Source organism: Enhydra lutris, unplaced genomic scaffold (assembly GCF_002288905.1).
Source record: "Enhydra lutris kenyoni isolate GAN:26980312 unplaced genomic scaffold, ASM228890v2 scaffoldscaffold31, whole genome shotgun sequence".
NCBI classification, from domain to species: Eukaryota; Metazoa; Chordata; class Mammalia; order Carnivora; family Mustelidae; genus Enhydra; species Enhydra lutris.
Window position 1 is genome coordinate 19,039,028 of NW_019154115.1, and position 27,983 is coordinate 19,067,010.

The 27,983-nt window shown below is 46.1% G+C and overlaps 1 protein-coding gene across 2 annotated transcripts in view; it reads left to right on the forward strand.

Moving 5' to 3' along the window:
- Positions 1-6,856: 6,856 nt before the first annotated feature.
- LOC111153270 (DIS3 like exosome 3'-5' exoribonuclease) overlaps positions 6,857-27,983 on the forward strand; it is a 32,760-nt gene continuing 11,633 nt past the window's right edge. The window contains exons 1-7 of one of the 2 annotated variants that reach the window (XM_022512184.1): positions 6,857-6,995; positions 8,364-8,517; positions 19,001-19,129; positions 21,015-21,150; positions 24,099-24,275; positions 25,419-25,497; positions 26,401-26,580. In XM_022512184.1, coding sequence (XP_022367892.1) covers positions 6,857-6,995; positions 8,364-8,517; positions 19,001-19,129; positions 21,015-21,150; positions 24,099-24,275; positions 25,419-25,497; positions 26,401-26,580 — 994 coding nt within the window. Of the gene's footprint in view, positions 6,996-8,363; positions 8,518-19,000; positions 19,130-21,014; positions 21,151-24,098; positions 24,276-25,418; positions 25,498-26,400; positions 26,581-27,983 lie in introns of those variants that run through there. The other variant, XM_022512185.1, reaches the window with a different exon arrangement.

The window sequence follows — 27,983 nt, forward strand, 5'->3', positions numbered from 1 at the left end:
CTACTTGAAAGCGATAACCTCCCACAAGCTAAATCCAGCCCACAGAGCTCCGTGCGCTTATTGGAGCCTGCCAGTTATCATCAAAAGGATGATGGGGTGCCTGGGTGGCTCAGTGGGTTAAGCCGCTGCCTTCGGCTCAGGTCGTGGTCTCAGGGTCCTGGGATCGAGCCCTGCATCGGGCTCCCTGCTGAGCAGAGAGCCCGATGCAGGGCTCTCTGCTCAGCAGGGAGCCTGCTTCCTCCTCTCCCTCTCCCTGCCCTTTTGACTGCTTTTGATTTCTCTCTGTCAAAAAAAAAAAAAATTTAAAAAAAAAAAAAAAAAAGGATGAGTTGTTAATATTTATGCTGATAACCAGTATGCCTTGGGGGTCTCATCCATGATTTGGAGATATTCTGGAAACAAAGGGATTTTCTTATATCCGCTGGGACCCCAATCAAAAGTGTACAACAAATAAATGACTTCTTATTGCTATTCTCTTATCTTCTGAAACTGCTGTCATCAAAATTGAGGCTCACACTAGAAAGGCAGAGCCTGAGCACCAGAGAAATGCCCTGGTTCACTGTCTTGGAAAGGCAATAGCAACAGACGTAGATGAAGTTCATTCCGCTCCTGACTCCTCCTTGCCAGACTTTTGCCATCTTGACGTCCTCCTTGTAATGTGGCAGTCTGCTCCTGAATCAGAGACCACAATGGGTAAACAAGCACCCAAGACGGCCGCTTGGTTCTTCCCCCACCCTCCAACAAATCTCATTTTCCTGTTTTTGCATTGCTTTACTGCTTGTGGACCTCTACCACGGATGCCTGACCTGTCAGATCCATAATCCTGGGAAAACTATGTTTATTCCCAGAGGCCTCAAAATTGCCCCGGGGACCCTCTGGGCACCTGCAGCGGAACATCATTCAACTGCCACCTAGTAGGGGTTATCGATACGTCCTTGTTATTGTATATTTTCTGAATGGGTTGAAGCCTCCCCCTGCCACAGAGCTGATGCCCTTACAGGGGCAAAGATATTGTTGGAAAACATGTTTCCCACTTGGGGTTCACCTTGCATAATCTCCAGTGATCAAGGCAATCTACACTTCAGTGGGCGATCTATAAGCTTTAACAAAAATCTTAGACTTCTGGGCATTATCACAGTTGCTAGCACCCTCAAGAAGGTGAAGAGAACAAATGGGATCCTCGAACTTGAAAATCTCTTAAACTTGGGGCACCTGGGCAGTACAGTTGTATGTGTTCAACTCTTGGTTTCTGCGCTCAGGTTGTGATCTCAGGTTGTGATCAGGTCCTGAGATTGAGCCCCGTGTCAGGCTCTGTGCTGAGTAACAGAGTCTGCTTAAGATTTTCTCTCCCTCTCCCTCTGTCCCTCCCCACCAATCTCTCTAAATAAATAAACAAATCTTTTTAAAAAATCTTAATTTCCTGAAACTACTAGACTCTGTGGGCAGGAAGTATTGCCTCTGGTCCTCTGGACTATTTGCAGACCCCCTTTGGGAAACATAAACTCACTCCCCATTAAGAGGGTTACCAGCCAACCAATGCCTATTGGTATACAATGGTTTGCTGATCCCTTGTTTTCTCATGCTAGTATGACCAATTACTGTAAATCTGTAACATCTTATGCCAAAGCCTGTCATGAACAGGTTAAGGAAGCTTTCCCAGATCCCAGTTCAAAGGGTCCTCTTGACCATAGTCTGGAACCTGCTGACTGGGTATTCTGGAAATGGCATCAGAAGAAGACAGCTCTTGAAACCTACTGGAAGAGACCTTCCCAAGAGCTCCCTATGCTGCTGTGAAACTAGAAGGCATTGAGCCTTGGGTGCATATCTCCCAGGTAAATAAGGCCCCATGTGACATCTGGTCCTATGCAGATGCTGGAAACCTCCCAATCAAATTGGTGAGGAAGACAAGCAGCTGACATCGAGATAGACCGCTTCCAAGATGCCAGATCAAGAATTCATACTTTACTTTTTTTAAAGATTTATTTATTTGAAAGACAGAGAGTAGGGCAGTGGAGGCGGGGGCGGTGAACAGCAGAAGGAGAGAGAGAATCTTTTTTTTTTTTTTTTAAAGATTTTATTTATTTATTTGACAGAGAGAGATCACAAATAGAGAGGCAGGCAGAGAGAGAGAGAGAGAGAGAGGGAAGCAGGCTCCCCACCGAGCAAGAGAGCCTGATGCGGGACTCGATCCCAGGACCCCGAGATCACGACCCGAGCTGAAGGCAGCGGCCTAACCCACTGAGCCACCCAGGTGCCCCAGGAGAGAGAGAATCTTAAGCAGACTCTATGCTGAGCCAGGAGCCCGGATGCGGAGCTTGATTTCATGACCCTGAGATCATGACCTCAGCCAAGATCAAGAGCTGGACAATTAGCCAACTGTGCCACCCAGGGGCCCCAAGACTTCATACTTTAAACATGAAATCCTTTCTTCTCTTTCTTTCCTTTACTCTGGCATTGGCCTGGGAAGATAATATCATCATCTGTATCTCCCAGATACACTGTGACAGAGGGTAACCTTTCCAATGACTGAATTTGTCATCCAAAACTCCAATCTGTCCTTGAGTCTAGAAACCCTCTGGTGTTTCCTGTGACCAAGTTCTCTTCTATTCCCAATGCCACCACAACAATAGACACCCCCCTTAGAAGTCTCTTATCTAGTTCAACTCTTATGACCAGAAATCCAGTGCCTTGTTTTTACCTTTCTCTAATTATAAACTGTTCCTAGCCAAGTATACACAAATACCTACATAAATCTCAGCACATCGGCATTGGCACTCTAACGTTCTCGTGATAATCTAACTCAGATCTGCTTCCAGTCACAAAAAGAACTCACCAGCAGCACCCATCTTTGCAAGGTAATTAGAACAACAACTATGTGGCGCTAGGAGATTTACTTCCCAAATACACTGAAAATCCACCCGAGTCCTGGCTTGAACCGGCAAATGCAACAGTCCCTGTGTGTGACTCCACTGATGGTACCACCGAATCCAGAATGGGCTGCTTTATCTCTGTCTGTGATGGTTATCATTCTCCTTGGATCACATAGCTGGGCAATACCTCTGAAGTTCCCTAACTGTGCCCCTAACTGTTCCCAAACAAACTAAGCTACCTCACTAGTCAGCACCCCTAAATTTATTGTCAAGTTAGAAAGGACCTTCCAAGAAGCCTTTAGGATTCAGGATTTGCTTCCTTGCACAGGGCCCTAGTTCCTCAGTTAGGAATTCATGTAAATACAAATATGATCAGGAACCTGCCTTTAACTCTTGAAAATATTGCAGAATGTGCTAAGATAAGAGCTGCCCAATAAAAATCCTTAGACTCTGTGGCCAAAGTTCTTCTTGATCATAAGGTGGCCTTCAAGTTTCTTGCAGCTGAGCAAGGAACTGTCTGTGCTGTGGCCAATATCACGTACTGTACTGGATTAACACTTCTGGAGAAGTTAAAACAATTACATATGAGCACTATGCATGCCACGTGGCTTAAAAAGGTGATGGCTTCAATTGGGGTCTCTCTTTGACTTTCTTGATTTTGATTGGGTTGAGTCTTGGGGACTGATGGGGTCCGTGATCAAAGGAGTGAGACTGATACAAAGCGAAGGTCAAGCAAAGCTTTATTTCACGCCAGCACCAAGAAGCAAACCGACCGGCTGGGGCCATCTCTTATGCGACGACCCCCAGCCTCACAGACTAGCTTTTATAGAGCAAAGGCCATGTGGTTGAAACTGGCCAATGAGACTGTAATACACAGAGAAAGTTGCATAGTCATGCTAGGTCACACACGGGTGGCCAATTGAATTACAATTTACCCTATAGTAGCTGTTTGAACTAGCCTATCACTCAGGTCAGAATTGGCGCCCAAAAGGCAGGGTTTACATTCTTTGGTGCTTAGGGAGATAGTATGTGTGCTTTACCGATTGGATGTCTCCACTTGGCCTGACTCGTCCTTGCATTCTGAGCTCTGTTATCTCCACCTGACCTGACCTGTCCCTGTATTTGGGCTCTGTTATCAGGGACTGGTTGACCATATTTTACTGGTTTCCCAGACTTGCTTTTTTTTTTTTTTTTTTAAGATTTTATTTATTTGAGAGACAGAGATCACAAGTAGGCAGAGAGAGGAGGAAGCAGGCCCCCCACTGAGCAGAGAGCCCGACTCGGGGCTCGATCCCAGGACCCTAAGATCATGACCCGAGCTGAAGGCAGAGGCTTTAAACCACTGAGCCACCCAGGTGCCCCCCCCAGACTTGCTTTTAATTAAGTTCCCCTCAGGGAGGGGCGGCAGGGTCACTTTAAGTTTTATTGCATAAACAACAAAATGGCTGTTTAGCCAAGATGGAGTCATTCTGGCTAAGTAGGCCCCTACAGGGACCATGGCTCCAAAGTGCACTCTAAGCACTGAGAATTATTCTGCTTATAAAAATTACGGTGGTGGGGTGACTGGGTGGCTCAGTGGGTTAAAGCCTCTGCCTTCGGCTCAGGTCATGATCCCGGGGTCCTGGGATCGAGCCCCACATCGGGCTCTCTGCTCAGCAGGGAGCTGCTTCCCTTCCTCTCTCTCTGCCTGCCTCTCTGCCTAATTGTGATCTCTGTCAAATCAATAAATAAAATTTAAAAAAAAAAATTAACAGGGGCACCTGGGTGGCTCAGTGGGTTGAGCCTCTGCCTTCGGCTCGAGTCATGGTCCCAGAGTCCCAGGATCGAGCCCCGCATCGGGCTCTCTGCTCGGCGGGGAGCCTGCTTCCCCCTCACTCTCTCTGTGCTGCTCCGCTTACTTATGATATCTCTGTGACAAAGGAATAAAAAAAATCTTAAAAAAAAAAATTAACAGTGTTCTCCCTGGCACACTATATTCCCTCAAAAGCTTTAAATGCGGGGCACCTGGGTGGCTCAGTCGGTTAAGCGTCTGCCTTTCGCTCAGGTCATGATTCCAGGGTCCCAGATAGAGCCTCACATCGGGCTCCGGCTTGGCAGGGAATCTGCTTCTCCCTCTGCTCCTCTCCCCTCCTCCTGCTCTTTTTCTCTCTCTCTCAAATACATAAATAAAAATCTTGGGGGGGGGGCTTTAAATGCAGGTGTGTAGCCACAAACCACCAAGCAAATGATCTCCCTAAGACTGGAACTCCAAAAAAGGAATGAAGAGAACGACCACCTAGAAAATGGTGAACCTGGAGTCCTGATCGGCAAATACCACAGAGATTCAGCCAAAAACATCCTGACCTGTGAGAATCACACAGAGGATCAGTTAAAAGCTGTGAGAACTCCCTGAGCGGTAGCTGAGAGGTGTGCTAATGCCTTCAATTTTTATCACACTTTTCAGTTGAGAGAGGAGGGAGAGGGAAAAAGAAAGGAACAACAGGCCCCAAATTGCCCCCATGACAGCAAACCGAGCCTTAATTGCAGTTTCAGCCTCTCCCAGGAATGTGACCTTACTCAGCCTGTCTGGAATTATCTAATCAGCACCAGTGAGGTAGTCCGCATGACAGACTCCCACCCTTTCTGCAAAGCAGGGTAACCTTGTCTGAAACAATCCACTCTGTTAGAAACTTCCTTTTCCACTTTCCTTCTGCCTAAAAAGCCCTTCCGCTTTGCACAGTTCCTCGGTGCTCCTTTTCTGTGTTTGCTAGATGCAATGCCATATGATTCATAAATCCTTAAGTAAAGCCAATTTGATCTTTAAATTTACTTGATTTTTCTTTTAACCAAAAGGAAGCTCTGATGTTCCCAGCCACCAGGGTAAGCTGCATTAACTAGAGCTCGACAAGTAGACTATAAAGTCCTTATATGTGGGACTTCATATATTTTACTCATCTGTGAGTAACACAGTAATTAGTTAAGAGCCTGCTTTGAATTCAGCCAGATTCTGGCTTGAATATTGATTCTACCATTTAATAACCGGGTAACCTTGGCCACTTAACCTCCCTAATCCTCCTTCGTCGCCTGTAAAATGGGGATAATAATGCTTGACTCCATTGACTTGAGGAAATTAAATGTGACACTTGTATGTAATGCTTCTGGTACAACTCAAAATACAAATGCTTGTTGAGTGCTTTCAAGAACAGCGGCTGGTATCCAACCAAGAGTGCGTGATCTCATAAGAAACTGTGCCTGAGTCTCCAGGTTTAAAGGAAAGTTGCTTTGCCAGAGGCTGCAAACGCCATAGAGTTGAGATTGGATAGTGTTAACCTCAAGGAAGTGGATTGGTTTTCCTTTTATCTGCATTGTTTGAATTTTTATATGGATTAAAAATGCATGAAATTAAAAATATATACGACTTTTTAAAGGGAAAAAAATTGCTGGGTTGGCAGGGTTTCTGGCTTGCTCGCTGAATCTTTTAGCTCTTTTAGGAAAGCAAGAACGAGGAAGAGAAAACACCAGTAATTATCCACCCAGCAGCCCCCATGCCCATAAGGACCTCGGGGTAGAAACAAAATCTAGTAATTGCTCAGAGTTGGACCAGTACCTTGTTCACAAGACTTCAGCTTCCACAGATTCCACACATCTTATCTCCCTACGTCGTTTGGGCCGATTCCACCTCTCCCTGCCCCCAGGCCGCGGGGGTGGGGGAGACCAAGGCGGGGCTGGAGCACCCCTCCCGCCGCTGCCTCCGGCTCTCAGGCGCGGCCTCCGCCGTTAAGGAGGTTCCGAGAACCCTCGGGGCGCTCTGGCGACTGCCAGTGGTGTTGGGGTGCCTGAGAGCCCGGGAGCCCGCGAGCCCGCATAGACCAGGCCGCCCGGCCGAGGGGGCGGGCCCGCAGCCGCGGCCTCGCTTCCGCCCGCGCTGCGCGGCGCCCGCCACCTCCCGGCCGCTCTCTGGGTCGGCCTCGCGGGGCCCGGAGCCGTGAGCCGCCGAGCGCGTCGGCATGCTGCAGAAGCGGGAGAAGGTGCTGCTCCTGAGGACCTTCCAGGGCCGGACGCTGCGGATCGTGCGGGAGCACTACCTGCGGCCCACCGTGCCCTGCAACAGCCCGCTCTGCCCGCAGCCCGCCGCCTGCCGCAACGGTCAGGGCCGGGGCCGGGGCCGGGTCGGACCGGGTCGGGCCGGGCCGGGCCGGGCCGGAGCGCGGAGTGTAGCCCTGGGCGGCGGGAGCGAGGGCTACCGGAGCAAGGGCTACGGGGGCGGGAGACGCCGCGGCGCTGCTGGGGGCGGAGCGCGAAGTCGCGCGGGCGCCGAGGCGGAGGCCCCAGGGCCTCCGCTAGCCCAAGCAGCCGCTCGGGCCTGGCGTTGGGGCTGCGGGCGGGGAGCGAGAGGCCCGCGGCCCCGGAGCTGCCCCGACGGCCGCGGCGCGCTGCTTCCTGGGGGTCTCCATCCCCGCCCTCCCGACGGCCCCCCCTCTCAAATGGAAGGGCCCAGAGCCTGGCGTCCCCTCAGCCTGGAGGCCGAGCGAGCGGGGCTTCCCGACGGGCCCAGGGGCGCAGGAACTTGCCCCTTGTGCAACCCCAGGATGGTGTGGAAGTGAAATGGAGTGGGGTGTCGAGCTGCGCGCCCCACGTGGAGAGGTGGGGCCCCATCCTGCGGTGCCGAGAGGTCCTGCTGCTTCTCGTTTGACACTTTATACTTCCCACTAAGGTTCCGACCTGCTAGCCCAGGCGTTGTGACTTTTAGCCGGTGGAGAGCCCTCTGCACTAAAATTTGTGAAATGTCTTGGGTCCTCGTTGCACGGGAAGGTCACGGGGAAGTTGGATTTGGAGCTCCCGTGTGCTAGACCTTACGCGACTTGGTTTCTCGGCTGCAAGGGTGGCCGATTGAAGGAGGAAGATGACTACTGGTTCTCTACCCTCTGGTGGGAGAGGAGCCTGGGGGGTCCTTAGGATTTGGAGTCCTCATTTTAAGGTTAAAGTCAACATTTCAGGTACACCTTGGCTAAGCAGCTCTCTGAGATGCGGGCTGAGTAGAAAGCCTAACCACTGCCCTTGCCTTCATTGAGCATCTTTTTCAGTCCATTCCGGCTTTCTGGCCCCTGGGGACTTAGGAGCGTGTACCCAAGCTTGACTCAGAACCAGCCTGAAATTGCTAGGCAGAAACACGTGGTTAATATGTCTGTTTCGCGGGACCCCATTTGAATGTGAGTGTAGGTCAGCGAGTTAACAGAAATATTTAGGTTGTGCTGAAGATTTGCCTGTTTTTTTTTTTTTTAAAATCAGTCATCTTCTGCACCACTGGCAACACCATAAACCACACTGAGCTTTTACTCAGCACAGCTTCAAACAAATGCAGATGCTGAATTGACCTGAGCTTTGGGCCTCTACCCAAGTAGATTTGTTGTGTCCTTTAAAAACTTCAGGATGTAATTAAGACTGGAAGTTATTTTGCACTGATAAGCCAGGTTCACAATTGTCTAATTGCTTACATTTTGAATTATGTTTTAGATGGGAAACTCTTGTCTAGTGATGTGACTCATTATATGATCCCAGATTGGAAAGTTGTTCAAGATTACCTGGAGATCCTTGAGTTCCCAGAGTTGAAGGGAATTATTTTCATGCAGACGGCTTGTCAAACGTTGCAGCATCAAAGAGGCCGCAGGTATCCGTTTTGCATTATTTATTTATTTCTATATGGCATATTTTTCTTTTCCCCTTTAGAAAAGATCCGTCGTTGGAGGGGATGGGGAGGAATTCATTATTTTGTCTGAAAGGACTTTTTGAACTAATATTTGGTATTCTCTTCGCTGGTGAGGAATGCAGTGACATTATTTTATATTTCTGCTTCAACACCTGGCCAAGAGATCTGACTGTAGATCAATAAACTGCAGTGTCCCCAGTATATGGATATTTAAGATTCTTGGCTTTGGGTTTGCATGTATTTTTTAGCTATATTGTTTCAGAAGCCTATACTTTTTTTTGGGGGGGGGAGTATTTTATTTTTAAAATTTAAGCTGTTTATTATGGATGCAAATTGTACTTGTAGTGATTTATTTAATGAAAACAGAAGTAACCTGTTTTATTTTTACATTATTGGAATAACTGCCAGCCATACTCATTGTATTTGCCAAAGGATTTCTGATTGAAATCAGTCTAAAATGCTTACCTTATACCTAAATGAAGAACAGTTGTTCACCTTTTAAACAAATACCTAAAAACTGTTTTGCTTCATTTGACATTGGGAAAGGATTTACGACTTGAACGTGAAGACTGCATAGAAACAGCATATTAGAATTATACATCCAACCTCTTAGCACCCCTAGTTATTTAAAAAGCAGAAACTGTGTGTTTATTCTTTTTTAAATGTTGTGGTTTCCTCAGACTTGGTGGTAAAAGATGAAGTGTGTTTATTTGTATATAAAAATGATGAGTTGTCCTTATTATAGGCTCAGTTCAAAAAATGTGCATTAACTAGAGTGCAGATTTTTCAGATAGAATATTTTTCAATGAGTTTGAAGTTGATTTTGCTCAGACACAAAGATATAGATGTTTATACACATCCAGGTTTGAATGCTGCTCCAGGGGTCGTATTTCAGTTTCTGCTACAAAAATCAATTTGTCGCTATCATTCGGATTACAAGCACTCTGCCGAGCCCTTTCAACTTCTGTTTTCTGAAATATTTTTAATATTAAGGGTGGTTTTAAAAACCAATTCCTGGGACATTCAAAAGCAAAGAATTGGAATTTAAATGTCTTTTCTCCTGAACATTTCAAAAGTAGTTAACTTGATGAGAAACTATTGGATTTCCACCGCTTTACCGTGTCTCTAAAAATACTAAATGTGAGAACAAAGGATGAGCAGTTGTGAAATAGGCCGATATGATATCACCCTGGTTTTCCTATTTGGTCAGCACATTTTGAGCTCAGAGTTCCAGGCCTTATGGAGTACAAAAAGAAGTACAGTTGATCCTTGAACAGCATAAGGATTAGGGTCTCAGAGCACTGGACGGAGAAAAATCCATGTATAATTTTCAGTTCCCTCAAAACTTAATAGTCTACTTGGACCAGAATCCTTACCAATAACGTAAATAGTTGATTAACATATATTTTATACGTTATGTATATTATATATTATAAACCGTATTCTTGCAATAGAGTAAGCTAGAGAAAAGAAAACATTAAGAAAACCATAATGAAGGGACGCCTGGGTGGCTCATCAGTTGAGCACCTGTCTTTGGCTCAAGTCATGGTCCCAGGTTCCTGAGATCAAGTCCACGGCCCCCAGGCATCTTCTCCCTCTCCATCTGCCCCCAGCTTGTGTGCTCATACACACTGTCGCTCTCAAATAAATAAGGTCTTTAACAAAAACCAAAACCGTAATGAGGAGAAAATATATTTACAGTGCTGTACTGTATTTACTAGAAAAATTCCATGTGCCAGTGGATCCTTGTAGGTCATACCCAGGTTAAAGGGTCAGCTGTATCAGTCCCTCTCAACAAACATGTTGTCTTGGTGGGTTAGGTGTGAGAAGGTGATGGTCGCACACCCTTCATGTAGGCAGTATGACTTAATGTGGACTACGCAAAGTGCAGAGGTGAATACAGTGTGTGAGGGTTCAGCCCAAAGCCCTCTGAAGGCAGTAGGTTTGAGATTGGTCTTTTTTTTTTTTTAAGATTTTATTTATTTATTTGACAGAGAGAAATCACAAGCAGGCAGAGAGGCAGGCAGAGAGAGCGGAGGAAGCAGGCTCCCTGCTGAGCAGAAAGCCCGATGCGGGGCTTGAACCCAGGACCTGGGATCATGACCTGAGCCGAAGGCAGCGGCCCAACCCACTGAGCCACCCAGGCGCCCCTGAGATTGGTCTTAAGGGACGCCTGGGTGGCTCAGTCAGTTAAGCGTCTGCCTTCAGCTCAGGTCATGATCCCAGGGTCCTGGGGTCGAGTCCCACATGGGGCTCCCTGGTCAGCAGGGAGCCTGCCTCTCTTCCTCTGCCTGCTGCTCCCCCTGCTTGTGTGCTCGCTCTCTCTCTCTCTTTGACAAATAAATAAATAAAGTCTTTTTTAAAAAGAGAGAGAGAGATTGGTTTAAAGCAGGGGTACTGAATGTAACTGATGAAGGGAAAGAAGAGGCAGGCAAAGGAATTGGAATGTTTGGGGCTTGGTCGTTTGTTTACCTCGTAAGCAGCCAGCAGTTATATTCATGTTCAAAGAACTAAATGACCAAAATTACCAAAGCCCTAAAAAATGTTTTGTGTCCAAAGCTGACTTTATAATTGATCACAGCCCTTGAATGTAGAAGACCCAGGGAATTCACCTTATTAGTTTGGACTTCATTAAGTGTTACATGTAAGTCGTTGGACTTTTTCTATTTAACCATAAGTGGCCTAGCAGAGGCCCTCTGGTGTTTTGTCTCATTTAATGTTGGGAAATGTCTTATGTTTTTCCGTTCTTCTTTGGAGATTTTTGAGATGCTAGTAAATAATTCATTCTATTTGATATGTTTTGAGGAACATTTTTGCTTAAAAAAGTCTTGTCAGTAAAAAAAAAAAACCTGGTTGGACTAGTGTCTGGTGTAAGGCTGCCTTGCTTTCTCTCCTTTTGCCCCCTTCGGAATTCCTTCTTTGTTAGACTCTCAGCAGTTCACACCTCTGTTTCTCAGTATGTAACATAAGATTAGAATTAGGGAATATTACAGTTGGAGGAGATCTAAGAAGTCAAGTGATCTAACTCCCCATCCAACAGATCAGTGTTACTCAGTCCTTGTTTATAAGACTTTTTATCAACTTTTTTTTTCCCCTGGACACCCAGTCTTAATTTGCTCTATTGTTACTTAAATATGTTTTAACATAAATCTGGATGTAAAGTCCTCAGGCTTAAGTACTTCCTGCAACCCTAAACCTAAATCAGACCTTCAAATTAAATAAGCAAAGCTTACAAAATAAGAAGATTGCAAATGAACGTTAATTTAACATGACAGATGACATTGTTCTACTGAAATGAAATCACCAGAGTTGAGTTTCCCATTAAAAAGACATAGCCTGCAGTCTGGTTCTGTAGTTAATATGATTTTGTATTTTGATTTTGATACTGTCAGTGCAGAAATGCCTGTTTTTCTAAGTATATTCCAGAAGACATTATGAAAGAAGTCACTTTTTTGATTACTCGGGATAATCACACCTTCTTGTTCCATGAGGGATCGCTTGATGCCTCTGGGAGGCCGTCTTGTCCATTGTGTTCATTCCTGTATGCAGGTGTTCGTCTGTTTATTCAACAAACATTTGCTGAGAGGCGGTGTGTGCTCACACCGAGGCTGCCGCACTGAACAGAAGGAGACACAGTGTTGGGGGGCAAACAGTGGTCCTCAGATAATCACACAAACAGATGGTGAGCTGTGGAGAGCTGTCACGGTGCCACAGGCCCCAAGGGATAGGGGCTTGCTTTCAGGAGAGCCCCTGTTCATTAGGGAGGCGAGGAAAAGCTTTCCCGAGGGAGAGACCTACGCTGGGCTCTCCAGGGTGGGTAGGAGTAAACCAGGCAGAGAAAGGAGAAAAGCTTTGCCGGGGAGGTCGGCTGCTGTGCAGGGTGGTGGAGAGGGAGGTTTGCTCCATTCAAGGAACTGAAAAAAGCCCCTGGCGTGGATGAGGGGGTCTCAGGGATGTTGGTGCACAGTCGTAAGCTGGGTATGGTAATATATATAATCAGATGCCTATTTTGAAAAGACAACTAGGCTGTGGAGAAGAGGCTGTTCCTTTAGTTCACATGAGAGGAGTTGGTAGCTTAGAGATGGAAAGAAATAGATACTTCCAACAGCATCTTAGTAGGTAAAAGTCCGTAGAACTTCCTCAGTCTTTAACCCAGAGAATTGAAAACATATCCATGCAGAATTTGTCCAAGAATGTTCTAGCAACTGTATTCCTAATAGCCCCCCAAATGGCAACGGAACCAAATGTCCATCACCTGATAATGGTTACACAAAATGTGCTTATCCGTACAGTGGGATATTGTTCAGCCATAAAAGGAATGAAGCATTGACATGTGCTATAGCATGAAAATGGGCCAAGTGAAAGAAATCAGCCACACAAAAAAAGTCATTTTCGTATGATTCCATCTATATGAAATGCCTGGAGGGGCACCTGGGTGGCTCAGTGGGTTAAGCATCTTCCTTCCACTCAGGTCATGATCCCCAGGTCCTGCCATCCAGCCCTGCGTCAGACTCCTTGCTCAGCCAGCAGGGAGCCCGCTTCTGCCTTTGCCTACCATTCCACTAGCTTGTGTTCTTTCTCTCTCTTTCTCAAATAATAAAATCTTTTAAAAAACGAAATGCCAGGGTGCCTGGGTGGCTCAGTGGGTTAAGCCTCTGCCTTCGGCTCAGGTCATGATCTCAGGGTCCTGGGATCGGGCCCCACATTGGGCTCCGTGCTCCCAACCCCTGCCTGCCCTTCTGCTTACTTGTGTGCGCTCTTTCTCTCTCTCTCTCTCTCTGTCAAATAAATAAATAAAATCTTAAAAAAAAAAGAAATGCCTGGAATAGGTAAATCCAAGAGACAGAAAATAGACTAGTGATTGCCAGGGGAATGGGGAATGAGTGCTTGATGGATCTAAGTTTCTCTTTCGGGGTGATAAAAGAAAGCACTAGAGGAGGTCTAGAGGGGTGGAGCTAGAGGTCATGAGTTTGAGGTTGTCTTTGAGGCTTCCAAATGGCAGAACAGCTAAATGGCATTCAGATGGTCCAAAGTATACTCCATTGAGAATGTTTTAAGAGTACCACCCTGGGACAACTGACTGGCTCTGTGAGTAGAGCATGTGACTCTTGATCTCCAGGTCATGAGTTTAAGCCCCACACTGGGTATAGAGCTTACTTCAAAAAAACAAAACAAAAAAAATGAATACACCTATTATAAAGGAAAACACAAACTTTTAAAATTCTTGTGGAAAACTGAAGGACCTCTGAAAATAAGTCCACCAAAAACAACCTAGCAGGGTTCTGCAAAAACTGATGGAAGGAACACAGTATTGTGCATCTGCCGACTGCTTGGTGGGAGCCCACCTCTCATCCGCAGAGCATACAGTCAGCAGGCCAAAGTGGGTAAGCTCACCATTGAGTGAAAATAGTACAAAAATCAATGTAAGGAAGGTAAGCATAGCCTTACCGCTAAGAAATTGTTTGAACTCTTTAAATAATAGAGCTCTGGGGAATGCTTAAGCCAGTCCAGGGAAACTAGGGTTCTTCTGTAAGACTGGACCTTTTAAAGTTTTAGATCGTTTTGTTGTACTTGACTCTCTGAAACTGCTGTTCTCCTGTCATCCAGGTCAAACTTGTTGAAGGCACCATGACACTCTTTGCCAGCTCCGGGCGGCGTACTCATACATCTAACCCCATCGTACGCACCACCAGCCCTGACTGGCATAAAATATGACTATATTGTATGCATGCCCTATTAAATTACAACCGTAAGCCCACATGCCTGCAAGGAAACCCAACTGTCACACTCCGAGTGATTCACTCTTTCCTGCTTTCCCCATTAATATTCTTGTGCCATTTGTTCATTCGTCTTATCTGGCTGATAGGTAGCTGACAAATGGAAGCATGCAGGACACGTCCAAGGAAAATATATGGGAGCAAAACTTTAAATTGAGAACATCCTTTTTGTTAAGTTCCATATTTTGCTGTGTCATTCCTCTAATTTGGTGGTAAACACCCGGGGTCTGGCTTATGGAACATCAGTCCTTGGGGGAGGACAGGGCTGGAGAATCCCGGGTGCAGAGGGCGGGTGTCTGGACAAATCCGGGGATGTGTGCAGAGCTTGGCAGAACAGTTACAGGGCTCTGAAAATGTCAGGGTGGGTCCTGACACACTGCTGTCTTATATTTGGGTCGCTGTTGTCACAAGAAATTGTGAGTTCACTTACGCATTTGGGAAACATTTCTCAGGCATGTGAATCACACTGTCTGCTCTCCTGAACTTTGTGCCTCCCTCTGCTCCCTTGGGTGCTTTGTCTCACTGACTCTCGAAGGTCCTTCTCTCAGGTGTCCGCTCTTCCCAGAGGCCTTCCCCAGCCCTCCTGTGTTCTCTGCACCCTGCACTTTTCCCCTTCATGCCACTTCTCCCACTGAAATGAGTGGTGGTTCTTTTGTTTTGTTTTGTTTTTTTATTTTGTTTTGCCACTTAGTCTAGCTGTTTCTTAAAATTGTAGTCAATTAGTGTCAGCTTCACTATTCTAACAATTTTTCAGCGAATAGCTCAGTGGCAGTGAGTACATTCACATTCATACAGCCATCACCACCATCCTTTCCAGAACTTTACTCCATCTCTGTAAACTGAAGCTCTCCACCTGGTAAACATTAACACCCACTTCCCCCTCCTCCAAGTCCCTGGCAGTAGCCATTCTACTTTCTGTCTCTATGAATTTGACTAAGTACCTCATCTAAATGGAATTATACAGTGTTTGCCCTTTTGTGTCTGGCTTATTTCACTTAGCAGAATGTCTTCAACATTTATCCATTCTTTTTGAAGATTTTATTTATTTCAGAGAGAGAGAGAGAGAGATTGGGAGAGCATAAAAACACCAGCGGGATGAGGGGCAGAAGGACAACCAGACTCCCTGCTGAGCAGGGATTCCCAACACAGGGCTCCATCCCAGGACCCTGGGATCATGACCTGAGCTGAAGGCAGACACTTAACCGACGGAGCCACCCAGGCACCCCAAGGTTTATCCATGTTGTAGCATGTGTCAGAACCTCCTTTTTTAAAAAGATTGAATAATAGTCCCTTGTATGTATACCCCACATTTTGTTTATCCATCTGTCTGTCATTGGACCTTTAGGTTGCCTTCTTGGTAACTCTTGGCTGTTGTGAAGATGCTGCCATGAACAATGGAATAAGGACATCTCCTTGACACCCTGTCTTCAGTTCTTTGGGGTATATGCTCAGAAGTGCGGTTGCTGGGTCATGCAGTAGTTTTTGTTTTAATTTTTTTTTTTTAAAGATTTTATTTATTTACTTGACAGACAGATCACAAGTAGGCAGAGAGAGAGGGGAGGAAGCAGGCTCCCCACTGAGCAGAGATCCCAAAGCGGGACTCGATCCCAGGACCCTGAGATCATGACCTGAGCCAAAGGCAGAGGTTTAACCCACTGAGCCACCCAGGCGCCCCTTGTTTTAATTTTTTTGAGGAATGTGTGATTCTGTCATGTTCACTGTGAGCAGGGTGCTGTGGATAAAGGACAGGAACGAGATGCCTAGATGGAGTCCCCTGAGGTCATTCAGTGGCGCACAAGACCTGGCACATAGAAGGAATGCAGCAGGGGCCCCTGGTTGGCTCAGAGGGTTAAGCCTCTGCCTTGGCTAATATCGAGCCCTGCAATGAGTTCTCTGCTCAGCAGGGAGCCTGCTTCCCACCCCCCCACACCTCTCTGCCTACTTGTGATCTCTGTCTGTCAAATAAATTAAAAAAATCTTAAAAAAAAAAAAAAAGAAGGAACACAGCAAACATTTGCCAAATGAAGGATGCTTAATATGGAAGAAAATTAGCAAACAAATGAATGCACTAAGTTCAGGTGCTTTTTTAGGGGTCTAGAAAAATGTTATGGTCAATAAAGGGAGCAAAAACCATGGAGGATAAGATCAGGAAAAATAGGCAATATTTTTTCGGCATTTTCTCTGAAATAATTACAGTTGCTTATAAAATCTCTTCTAAAATCTTTTATTGCTTAAAAAGTAAGGCTCATTTAAAATTCATGCATTACAGAAATGTGTAAAGCAGAAAGTCTTCACCTTACCATTGTGCAGGGACGGTTCGCTGTAAACAGGGTGGTGTAGGCTCTTCTATGCATATTCTATGAAGTTTTATTATTTTTTTTCAAAGATTTTATTTATTTGTCAGGGGTTGGGGAGAGCACAGGCAGTGGGGGAGCAGCAGGCAGAGGGAGAAGCAGTCTTCCCACTGAGCCAGGAACCCAATGTGGGACTGGATCCCGGCACCCTGGGATCATGACCTGAGACAAGGGCAGACACTTAACCAACTGAGCCACCCAGGCGTCTTTCTAGAGGTTTTATTTTTATTTATTTATTTTTTAAGATTTTATTTATTTATTTGACAGAGAGATCACAAGTAGGCAGAGAGGCAGGCAGAGAGAGAGGAGGAAGCAAGCTCCCCTGCTGAGTAGAGAGCCCGATTTGGGACTCAATCCCAGGACCCTGAGATTATGACCTGGGCCAAAGGCAGAGGCTTAACCCACTGAGCCACCCAGGTGCCCCTTTCTAGAGGTTTTAAAACTGACTTTAAATATATCTTTGTGAAGGTGGGAAAATGACCAGGTACATGTCCTAAGCATTTCTGAGTCGGGGGGCGGGGTGGCTTTTATTTGTACATGTGGGATGCTGTTAAGGAAAGCTGCCGCTCACAGACCTGAAACTAAATCCTTTTGTTTGTTATGAAATTGTAGAAGTGCTATTACTTGGTGATTCTTTTTAAAATAGCTCAAAATTAGAATTACTAAGAAAATAAAATCAGTGTTTCTTGTTTTCTAATTAAGTGCTAAGATGACACAGATATTGGTGATTAGCATTTATTTAAAGAAGAGAAGTTGGAGAGTTCTGCCTTTGCTTTAATGAGAAGGCTCTTTTTTTTTTTTCTTTTTTAAATCCACAGCAGTGGGCTGGAGGTGGGAATAGAAGGGCACAAATTTTGTTATATTAAAACACATGTTAAATGCCAATCATCTGCCTTGGATAATTTATATGTTAATTTAACGTCTGGTTTAATATCAGTCCAGTTTTAAATAAACAATAGGCCTCCTTTAAGGTAAGTGAACATTTCTGTATTCCATATTACCTAGACTATTGAAAGGCACTTTTTAAAAATTAATTTATTCTTTTTATTAACATATAATGTATTATTAGTGTCAGGGGTACATGTCTGTGAATCATCAGGCTTACACATTTCACAGCACTCACCGTAGCACATACCCTCCCCAATGTCCATCACCCAGCCACCCTATCCCTACCCCGCCCCCCAACCCTCAGTTTGTTTTGTGAGATTAAGAGTCTCTTACGGTTTGGTTTGTCTCCCTCCCATCTTGTTTCATTTTTTCCTTCCCTACCCACCACAACCCCCTGCCCTGCCTCTCAGATTCCTCACATCAGAGAGATCATATGATTGTCTTTCTCTGATTGACTTATTTCGCTCAGCATAATAACCTCCAGTTCCATCCATGTCATTGCAAATGGCAAGATTGAAAGGCACCTTTTTTTTTTTTTTTTAAGATTTTCTTTATTTACCTGACAGAGGGAGAGAGATCACAAGTAGAAAGAGCAGCAGGCAGAGTTGGGGGGGCGGGGAGCAGGCCTCCCGCTGAGCAGAGAGCCCATGCAGGGCTTGATGCAGGGCTGGATCCCAGATGCAGGGCTGATCCCAGGACCCTGAGATCATGACGTGGGCAGAAGGCAGAGGCTTAACCCACTGAGCCACCCAGGCGCCCCTGAAAAGCACCTTCTTAAAATAAAAACAAAGCAAAGCATCATCTTAGAAACTGACCTACATGCGGCTGCATATTTGGTGTGAGACTTTGGCTAGCATTACTGGAAGGATCTCCTGATGGGAGAAACCTAAAGTTTATTCTTTATCTGACAGATGAAGCTAGACCTCATTCGTGTGAGTGAGGGGGCTGCCTAAATAGAATTCACAGATAAACCCCCAAATTTATTTCCTTCACATGTCCTTTTCCAGGCTGCCAGCAAAAAGTAAAAGGTACTTGTGCCTAATGCCATTTATAGAACAAAGTGAGGTACAGAAATAAAGCACTAAACCCTGCTTGCCTCTGGTCTCGCACGAGCCTTTGAAGAGGGGGCTGTGTGGGGCAGGGTCATATAATTCCATAACAAATGGCCAGAAGTCTAGAAAGGAAAGGACGGGGTGATTGATCCACAAGCTAATTAATGAGGTCCTGCCTGAGCACATTCTAGCAGGCAGAACCGAGAAACAGCAGCCCAGTAGTACTACGTGCACTAAGACCAATATAAATAAGTGTTTCTTGGGTTTTAAATACTCAATCTTTTGTCCTAAAATGCCTCATCTTTGATCCTTAGCACGAGCTGGCAGTAGATGATTGCCTGCTATCTCAGATTTCTTTTTCTCTGTGTCCCAGACAGTATAACAAATTGCGACATCTCTTGAAGGATACGCGTCATGACTGCGTTCTCTTTGCTAATGAGTTCCAGCAGCACTGCTATCACCCTCGAGAGAGAGGAGAATCCATGGAAAAGTGGCAGACCAGGTATGGCTGTAAGTTTGCGTGGCGCTCTAAACCAGCAGTTACTCTAGAACTCTGACTGATACTGAACTGCTGACTGTGTCACTATTTTAGATGTATCGTTTGAATACATACGTGTTTTAGAAATTGTCATAAGGGAGTCACAGATGCTCAGAGTGAGTTTGTCCTAGATCTTAACAGCTGGCTTTTATAACTTTAATGCTTGTGTATTTGTGTGTGTGTGTGTGTGTGTGTGTGTGTGTGTGTGTGTGTGTGTATAAGGGGGGGAAGAGGTCCACTTTGAAGCTAAGATCATCTCAGTTTTTCTGGTATAGGTTGCTCTAATATCCCAACCAGTCTTGTTAAACAAACTGGTAGGTTAATTCTGGTAAAGCTGTTTTAGAAAGTATAATGTCACCATTTAGAACCGCCTATAAGCAGAGCCTGAAGCAAGGAGTTGCGTGTGGGTTGTCGATGTAGGGGGCAGTTCCCTGAAACGGGGGTGAGGAAGTGCAGGGCCTGAGACAGAAAGAGGGAAAGCAGTTATTAAGATGTGGGAAACAGAGGCTCAGTCCTACTGGGAACTTCTGAGAAGCTGTATAGTATGTGCCTCAGAAGGCGTCTAGAAGGGAAGAGGCGAGGGTGGTAAAGAGACTTCCGCCTTCAGCTGGTCTTTCTGCAGGGGTGTTGACTCCACTCAGTGGGCCGGGGGTAGGATGGGAGGGCCGCCCCACTCCAGCTGAAGTCCGAAGTGGGCCTGGGGCATAGGTGCTGAGTACCTATAGCCTCTGCCACACTCTTCTGCAGAGAGCCCTTGAGATCTTAAGCTCTCAACTGTCTTATCCATACAAAACATTTAAATTGTCTTTCTCCTTGTAATTCTTTATCTGTCTAGCCATTAAATATTTAAACTCTCTAAAGTGAAATAAGCACTGATACGTACGGAGTCCTTAATTATAGTCCTAAGTTCCCATAGGGCTCGGTACCAGAAAGGGATAACAAATCGTTCTCTAGATTAGGTCACATGTGAGTACTGAGAATGATCGTGCTTCCTAACTACTAACTACACAGGCTTGTACAGTATACATTAGCTGAATTTTTTATAAGATTTTATTAATTTGTCAGAGAGAGTGCATAAGAGGGGGAGCGGCAGGCAGAGGGAGAAGCAGGCTCCCATGTGGGACTGGATCCCAGGATCCTGACTTGAGCCAAAGGCAGATGCTTAACCAACTGAGCACCCAGACGTCCCTGGCTAAAATTTTTTTTTTTTTTTTTTTTTTTTACCTAAAACTATAGGAACCTTTCCTGGCGTCTTACTTTGCAGAAAGGGGAACAAATGCCTATGGAAACTGGCCGTCCGAGTTTATACACATCATCAGAAACCTAATTAAATTTCGAACACACGTCTTCAGGCCTAGGCTGCATTTTCCAATTCCGGTTCTTATCAGGAAGATTTTCAGACATTTCCTGTGATTCCATGGCAGACCTTACTAGATTATGGTCTTCAGCTCTTTGCAGCCTCATTTTGCTTTTAGCCAGACTTGTTTCTTCATCTTTTAAACCTCACATAGTACAGCTTGTCACCCATGTGGTGCCACGTGTCACGGCATGCCAGCTCAATGGTATGAAAAGATGGCAGAGCCACATGGTTTCTAGGCCATATCAAGAAATGAAGGAGGCTGCTGTGGAGTTGGATGCTTCAGGAAGAAGAGATGTCAGGGTCTCTGATTCATCATTGTATCCCCAGGGTGCCCACCCCAGGATATGTGTGTAGTGGGTGCTTGGGAATTAGTTTTGAATGAACAAATGGTTGTCTGCATATGCTGAAGGGGAGCAGGGTAAAAGCCAGGTGTGAAGCTTTGATCAGCAGCTTGTCTTGGGTGGGCTTACGTGCACTTTGCTTTTCCAGGAGCATATACCGCGCCGCGGTGTGGTACTATCACCACTGCCAGGATAAGATGCCAATCGTCATGGTGACAGAAAACGAAGAGGCAGTCCAGCAGTACGGAAGTGAAACGGAAGGAGTGTTTGTGATTTCCTTCAAGGTACTTCATTTGTTGTGTCCCTAAGTGCGTCTGTGTGTGTTCGTGTGCTCCGTGGTACCCATCATGCTCTCGATCCCAGTGGCAATACTGAAAAGGGGAATTAAAGAATGAAGGAAGACTGTGGCAAAGGAGTTCCTGTCTTTGTTTCTCTCCAAGTAAGCGATCTTGAAGTCAGCAAATTTAGGCAGACTCCCTGTGACTGTAGGATCCACGGCATCTGAGACAGCCCCGAAAGCCCCCTGTTGACCGTGAACTTATACATAGTTATAACAGTAACAGTATTAGGAATGATGATGGTGAGAATAGGTTGGATCTTATAAAATTTCCAGGATTCTCTTGTTCTTGACCTACAAAATGGCAGTTTTACATGGTTCCACCTAATAGTAATAGCCAGCATTCATCTATGCCAGGCACCGTTCTAAGTGTATTGTTTCATTTAATTCTTGCAACAGCCCCGTGAGTTAGATGTTACTGTCCATATTTAATTGATGAGGAAACTGAAGCACAGAAAGGCTAAGCAGCTCACACAAAGTCACACAGGTAGCGAGTGGTGGAGCTGGGATTAGAACCCCAGCACTCTGACTCCCTTACCCACCCTGCTCTGTTTTTCTGAGTACCCATGCCGCATAGTTGTATAGGCCAGCCTTGTTTTTCTGCTGTTCCTTGCTCTTCCCCACTTAGGACTGTGCATTGGGGTTAGTAGAGATAGAGGAAGGGGTTAGCAAAGCTGTCATATCAGCTTGGTATCCAGATCATAGACAGGAGTAGCATTATTGGTGACCGTTTCTTGGGCTGTATCAGCAACACAGTTCTCCTGGTTTGGAGGGACCCTTTGGGAAAGTGGGATGGCTGTTAATCTCCCATTAGGTTACTGGTCTTGTGTTCTGCCCAGTAGGCATCAAGTTCCTGTGGTTGGTATTGGTTTTTGATTCAGAACCTCGAATGAGGCCCTCCATTACCCCTGTCCGTTTACAGAAAGTCAAGTTGGATTTTGAATTGTAGATTCTATAAGAGTTCCCAGGTGCGTGTACTCCTAAAGATTTGCCAATAGAATTTTCTTGGCCCTGCTATAAAAAAGTGTTCTGGCATGGCAGAGAATTCCGGGGGCGCTGGATATTAATGGCAGTGTCACTTGTTTTTTCTGTTGCAATACATCATGTCTTGTTCCTGCAGAGGACAGTTGACTAAAATTACATTTTTCTACTTTTTGTTAAAATTACTTTTCTTTGTAGTCCAGTCCAAGAGTACCGTTTTCTTGGGTCTAGATCTCCTAAGCAAACTGTGTGACCAAGGGCTTCATAGAGGCAAATGATGACAGGAAAAAAAGAGATACTTGTGGAGTTCAGATGAGAAGGAAAGCCAGAATTTCCTTTGGGGACTTGAGGTTAGCTGGGAAGAGTGAAGACTATAAATCCTCACAGAGAGGTGGTTTATAGTGGCAAAGGCTTGGTGGTGGTAAGCGACCATGGAATCAGGGTACTGATTAGCACAGGTACAACTTCTCAAAGGACTTGGGAGAGAAAGGAAATGATTTGAATAGGACCCTGCAGTCAGTGGGAGAAATGCCAGTGTTGACAAGAAGGATAATGTGTTTTCTTTTTTTTTTTTTTTTTTTTTTTTTTTTTTTTTTAGGATTTTACTTATTTATTTGAGAGAGAGAGAGACAGATCATGAGACAGATCATGATCAGAGGCAGGCAGAGGGAGAAGCAGGCTCCCCTCTGAGCAAGGAGCCTGATGCGGGACTCGATCTCAGGACCCTGGGATCATGACCTGAGCTGAAGGCAGACACTTAGCAGACTGAGCCACCCAGGCACCCCTATAATGTGTTTTCTTTCCAGTTTGGGGAAAGAGAATGTGCTAGACTCTACCTTAGAAGGCTCTACCTTAAAGTTGAGTTAAAAAACACCCGTAAAACTGATGTTATTCAGTGAGAGCCAGCCGTTTGGGGGAGTGTACTCCAGACATAGCACAGCTGGCCTCAACACACCATCCTCTTGTGGGTGGTGCTGGGTGTTTGATCAAGGGTCTCTCTTACAGACATTACACCGAGAGGTGCAGTAACACTCAGTAAGTCTGCATGGAGGGGACCCCTGGCTGCTTGTTTCAAAGATACATTTCGTACCAGGTCATCACAACTAATAGCAACGACTACCTGAGGAATGTTATCACATCTGTCGACGGTCACCAAGACTCTGGGAGCTTAGGAGAAGGCCTGAGGAGAATAGAAAGCCTTTACTTTGCCCCTCTCTGCTTATTTGACATAGCCAGTGGGCGGGGACACGTTTCCACAGACACTTCCCTCCTTTCTATTTTTACTTGCTTACTTAAGTTTCTTAGAAATTCAGACATTTCAAGATGAAAAAAAACAAAAAACAGGAGGAGAGTGTGCACAGAAGAGCTGTCCTCTCATTGCAGGCCATTGTCTGCAGCAGTGAGACGCATGGGAAGAAAGGAAGGACAGTTGTGCGTGCGTGCGTGCTGGGGGCGGGGGAGGAGATTCGGAAGTGCAAAGTAAGCATTCCATGGTAGGAAGGTCCTCACTGGTGTAATTTGGCCCGCTTCGGGGATTAGTGTGAGGTGGTAGAAAGCTCCAGGAATGTGAGGCTCGGGAAGGCAGTGCTCACCGAACACCCCCTCCAGCCCACATGCCCGCAGTTCCCTGTGCAAGACTTTCTGTGATCCTGCTGGAAGGTAGCACCATTATCTTTTTTTTTTTTTAAGATTTTATTTATTTGACAGAGAGAGATCACAAGGAGAGAGAGAGAGAGAGAGAGAGAGGAGGAAGCAGGCTCCCTGCCTAGCAGAGAGCCCAATGTGGGACTCGATCCCAGGACCCTGAGATCATGACCTGAGCTGAAGGCAGAGGCTTTAACCCACTGAGCCACCCAGGCAGCCCAGCACCATTATCTTCTGACCATGCTTCTCTTGTGCCTTTATTAAATGCAGAATTACCTGGACAATTTTTGGCCCGACTTAAAGGCTGCCCACGAGCTCTGTGACTCTATCCTTCAGTCTCGACGGGAAAGAGAGAACGAGAGTCAGGAGAGCCACGGGAAGGAGTACACAGAACATCTTCCCCTGGAAGTGTTAGAAGCCGGCATTAAATCTGGACGCTACATCCAGGTGAGGGCCGTCATGAAGCGAGGGCGTCGGCCCGGCCGGCATGTTTTCTTCTCTGCTTTACTGGCCTGTCATGGGCCTTTAATTTCAAAGGCCATAAACGAGATGGGCATGAGTAAGCCAGGGCTGTCCATGTCCTAAGATGATCGGGGAGTCGTTCTTCCTGTGGACACCTTGTTGTCTGGTCTGGTGCTACTCTCTCATCTTAATCAGGTTGGATATTGAGCATCACACAATTAGCCTAGTAAATGCCTCCACGTCTCTGTAAAGAGAAGATGTTTTTGAATCAAGGTATGGAGATCTGACAAAATGGTGAAGTTTGGCTTCTTCGCTCCTTTGCAATTCTCCTGCCCCTTTTAGGGAGTCTTTTGTGGTCCTCCAGGACCCAGAACCTTGAACCTGGAAGCTGTCAAGCTATCTTGAGAAGGAATCAGGTAAAATTACTATTCAGATTTTGACAGTTTGACATGTGTGCGTGCGCAGTTTGATTACATCAGTGGATTTATGTAACTGCCGCCACTATCAAGATACAGAACTGTTACATTGTGAAGCTGACATTTTGGACAAGCAGCTCAGTTTTTACGTAGTCCAAAGCTTGAGAACACGCTGAAGTCCTTCTCTAAAGCGTGGGCATTTTAATTATTATTCTTCTTCTTATTTTTTAAGAGAGCGTGGGGGTGGGGCAGGGGCAGGCAGAGGGAGAGGGTGAGAGAGAATTGTAAGCAGGCTCCACGCCCAGCAGGAAATGGGGAGTCAGACGCTTAACTGCCTAAGCCACCTAGGCGTCCCTAGGTGGGTATTTTAAATGAGCCTGTCTAGAGCGGCTAATGCTTCCATCTGGGTAGTAAAGTTTACAGCATTCCAGGGAGGATGTTTGAGGAAGAACATTTTTTAAAGACCACTCGTCACTTAGGTAAGATAGATCCTGGCACTTTCAACACCTGGTGTAGCCAAGAATACTTCAAAATGATGGTATGTTCTCTGGAGAAAAGAAACGTTACTGATGAATATTTCTCCTAAAGGAAGGGATCCCAGACCTTAAAAGGATATTTTGGGGATATTTTCACACACTTTTTGCAAACTGTACCTTTGGAGGCAAAGTGGGCAGAAAAAAATTTTTTCAATTGATTTTTATTATGATTTTAGGGAGTCCTGAATGTCAACAAACACAGGGCACAAATAGAAGCTTTCGTTCGACTTCAAGGAGCCAGCTGTAAAGATTCAGGTTCAGTATAAGCCTTACTTAAATTTCCGTACTTCATCTCTATTCTGGTATTACACAGTGAAGAAAACAAAGCTGAAACTGTTGCATCGAAAATGCCGGTCAGATGACCCCCCTTCCCCCCTCTCCTGTTTTATCCATAGTTTCTGATTTTATTGCAATCTATTTGTAAAAATGAGAAGAGCTAGATTTTATTGAGTACCCACTTTACATCAGGCACAGTTCTAAGCACTGAAAGTAGATACCATCATTGTCTGGCCCCTTTTCTTCCTGAGGATCCACAAGGTTACTGGGAGGAAAGTGTAATAGAGAGAAACAAAGCAGCTTGCCCGAGTTCTCACACCTGGCAAGCAGGCGGACACTGGTTGTGCTGTGGAGGCAATGTCACTGTGATTTCAAGACACCGCCCAGTGCGGCCTAACTGGAATAATCTTAAAAGTGATGAAAATGAAAATGTGTAAATGAGCTGTATCATAATAGCGTATAGGTCCTGGTCTTCAATGGCAGGGTACAAACACTCTGAAAGTTGAGGGGACATGGCTGGATGGGAGGAGAAGGAGAACTTCTCCCGCTGGCTGCTGCTCAGGAGTCAGGCGGGGCCTGTGGTTCATTGGGCTGCTCGCCTCTCCCAGGCTGCAGGGCCCATGTAGGCCTGACAGAATTCCAGCGTGGGCTTCCATAGGCTTGTGTGGGGAATGGTCACCTGCCATAGAGATGGGCAGAGGAAGCTCTTCTAAAAGCACGCGGCGTATGAGGACGTGTTGGCTGTGTTTCTTCATTCCTAACCTGTGGGACAAAGTGTGGCCTCCCCTTTGAAGGAGGAAGCTTTTCTCCGCGGGGCCAGTATGTTGCATGTGGCATGCCCCCACAGCTTTATGGGGTCTCTGTGTGCCTGCCCAAACACAGGTTTAGTCAGTGACATCCTTGTCCATGGAGTGAAGGCTCGAAATCGCTCGATTCATGGAGATGCGGTAGTTGTGGAACTCCTGCCTAAAAATGAGTGGAAAGGAAGAACGGCTGCCCTGTGTGAGAATGACAGTGATGACAAGGCCTTGGGAGACCCCCCGAGTGAGCCCATGCCCACAGGTGAGCCCGCCGGCAGGCCTCTTGGTCTCTGGTGTTCCGTAGGACGTTGATTTGTTCTCTCTCGAACGATCTAGAAATACCAGTTATTAAGGTTTGCTATCGTTTCTTTTCCTCCATTGCCCACTTCCCCATCTCTGCTGATTGATGTTATTCTCCTCAGCATCCAAATAAGTCATCATTTTTCCCATCCTAGAACAGAACAAAACTCAAAATCCTCTCAAGTCCCTCATCCCATCCAGCTGCTGCCCTTTCCTCTGCTTCAGTGTGTGGCAAGACTCAGGGAGACCACTACCACTGTGTTCTCTCTACTCATTGTCTCCCGAAGCTGCTACATTCAGGTGTCCCCACCGCCCAGAAACCCTTGATCTCTTGTCAAGGGCACCAGTGACCTCACTGCCTACAGCCCCGGGCACTGTAACCCTTGGCAGCATTTGGCCAACAGATTGCTGTGTCATCTTTGGCTTTAGGTGCTTTGCCTTCCCTGCTGGGTGCTCCTTCTCGGTCCCTTTGCTGGAGCTTCTCCATCTTACGGACCTCTGGGATGTGCCTGGGTGGCTCGCTGAATGTCCTCCACTCCTGCTCTGCTTCTCCAACCCAGCCCCCCTGCTCGGCCTCTGGTGTCGTCTCCTCAGTTGTCTGTTTGGCATCTTCCTGGAATGTCCAATGGGTACCTCCTGCTTAACACACCTGATAACAAACTCCTGATTTCTAACCCCAAACCTGCTCCTCCCCGAGTCTTCCCCATCTCAATAAATGGCAGGTTCGTTCTACGCGTGGCTAACCCAAAGGCCCAGGGATAACCCTCCACATTTTTCTCACTCATCAGCAAGTCCCATGTGGCCTGAATGGGGCAGCTCCCACGCTTCGCCGGATCTCTCCTGATAGGGTCCTCTAGAACCCCTTGGTGTGGTCACCCCAGTCTCCGCCTCACTGGTTTCCCTGCTCCTTCCCTTGCTCCCAATGGCCTCTTCTCCACATGGGAGCCAGCCACAGGAGTCCCTTTAAAGGGCTTTGGGTCCTGTCATGTCTCTGCTCAAAGCTCTCCAGTAACTGCTTCCTGTTTCTCTCAGAATAAAATCCAAAAAGTCTTTACAATGGCCTGCAGGGTCCCACCGGCTTGGGCTGCCTTCTGTCACTGTCCTCATCATCACTGCTCTTGCCACATTGACCATCTTGACTTCTGCACCACTGAAAACGGGCTTTCCCCAAACCTCCTCACGCCAACCTCCCTCACTTCAACTCTCTGCTCAGATTGTCACTTCACTTAAAATAGCTGCCATTGCTGACCCTTTGTCACTCTTAGTCACCTCAGCCTGTTTTGTATCTTCCTTAGCAAACATCACTACCTTTCCTGTATTTACTTTTTATTGTCTGTTTCCCACCCCTACGGACACCCAGACTAG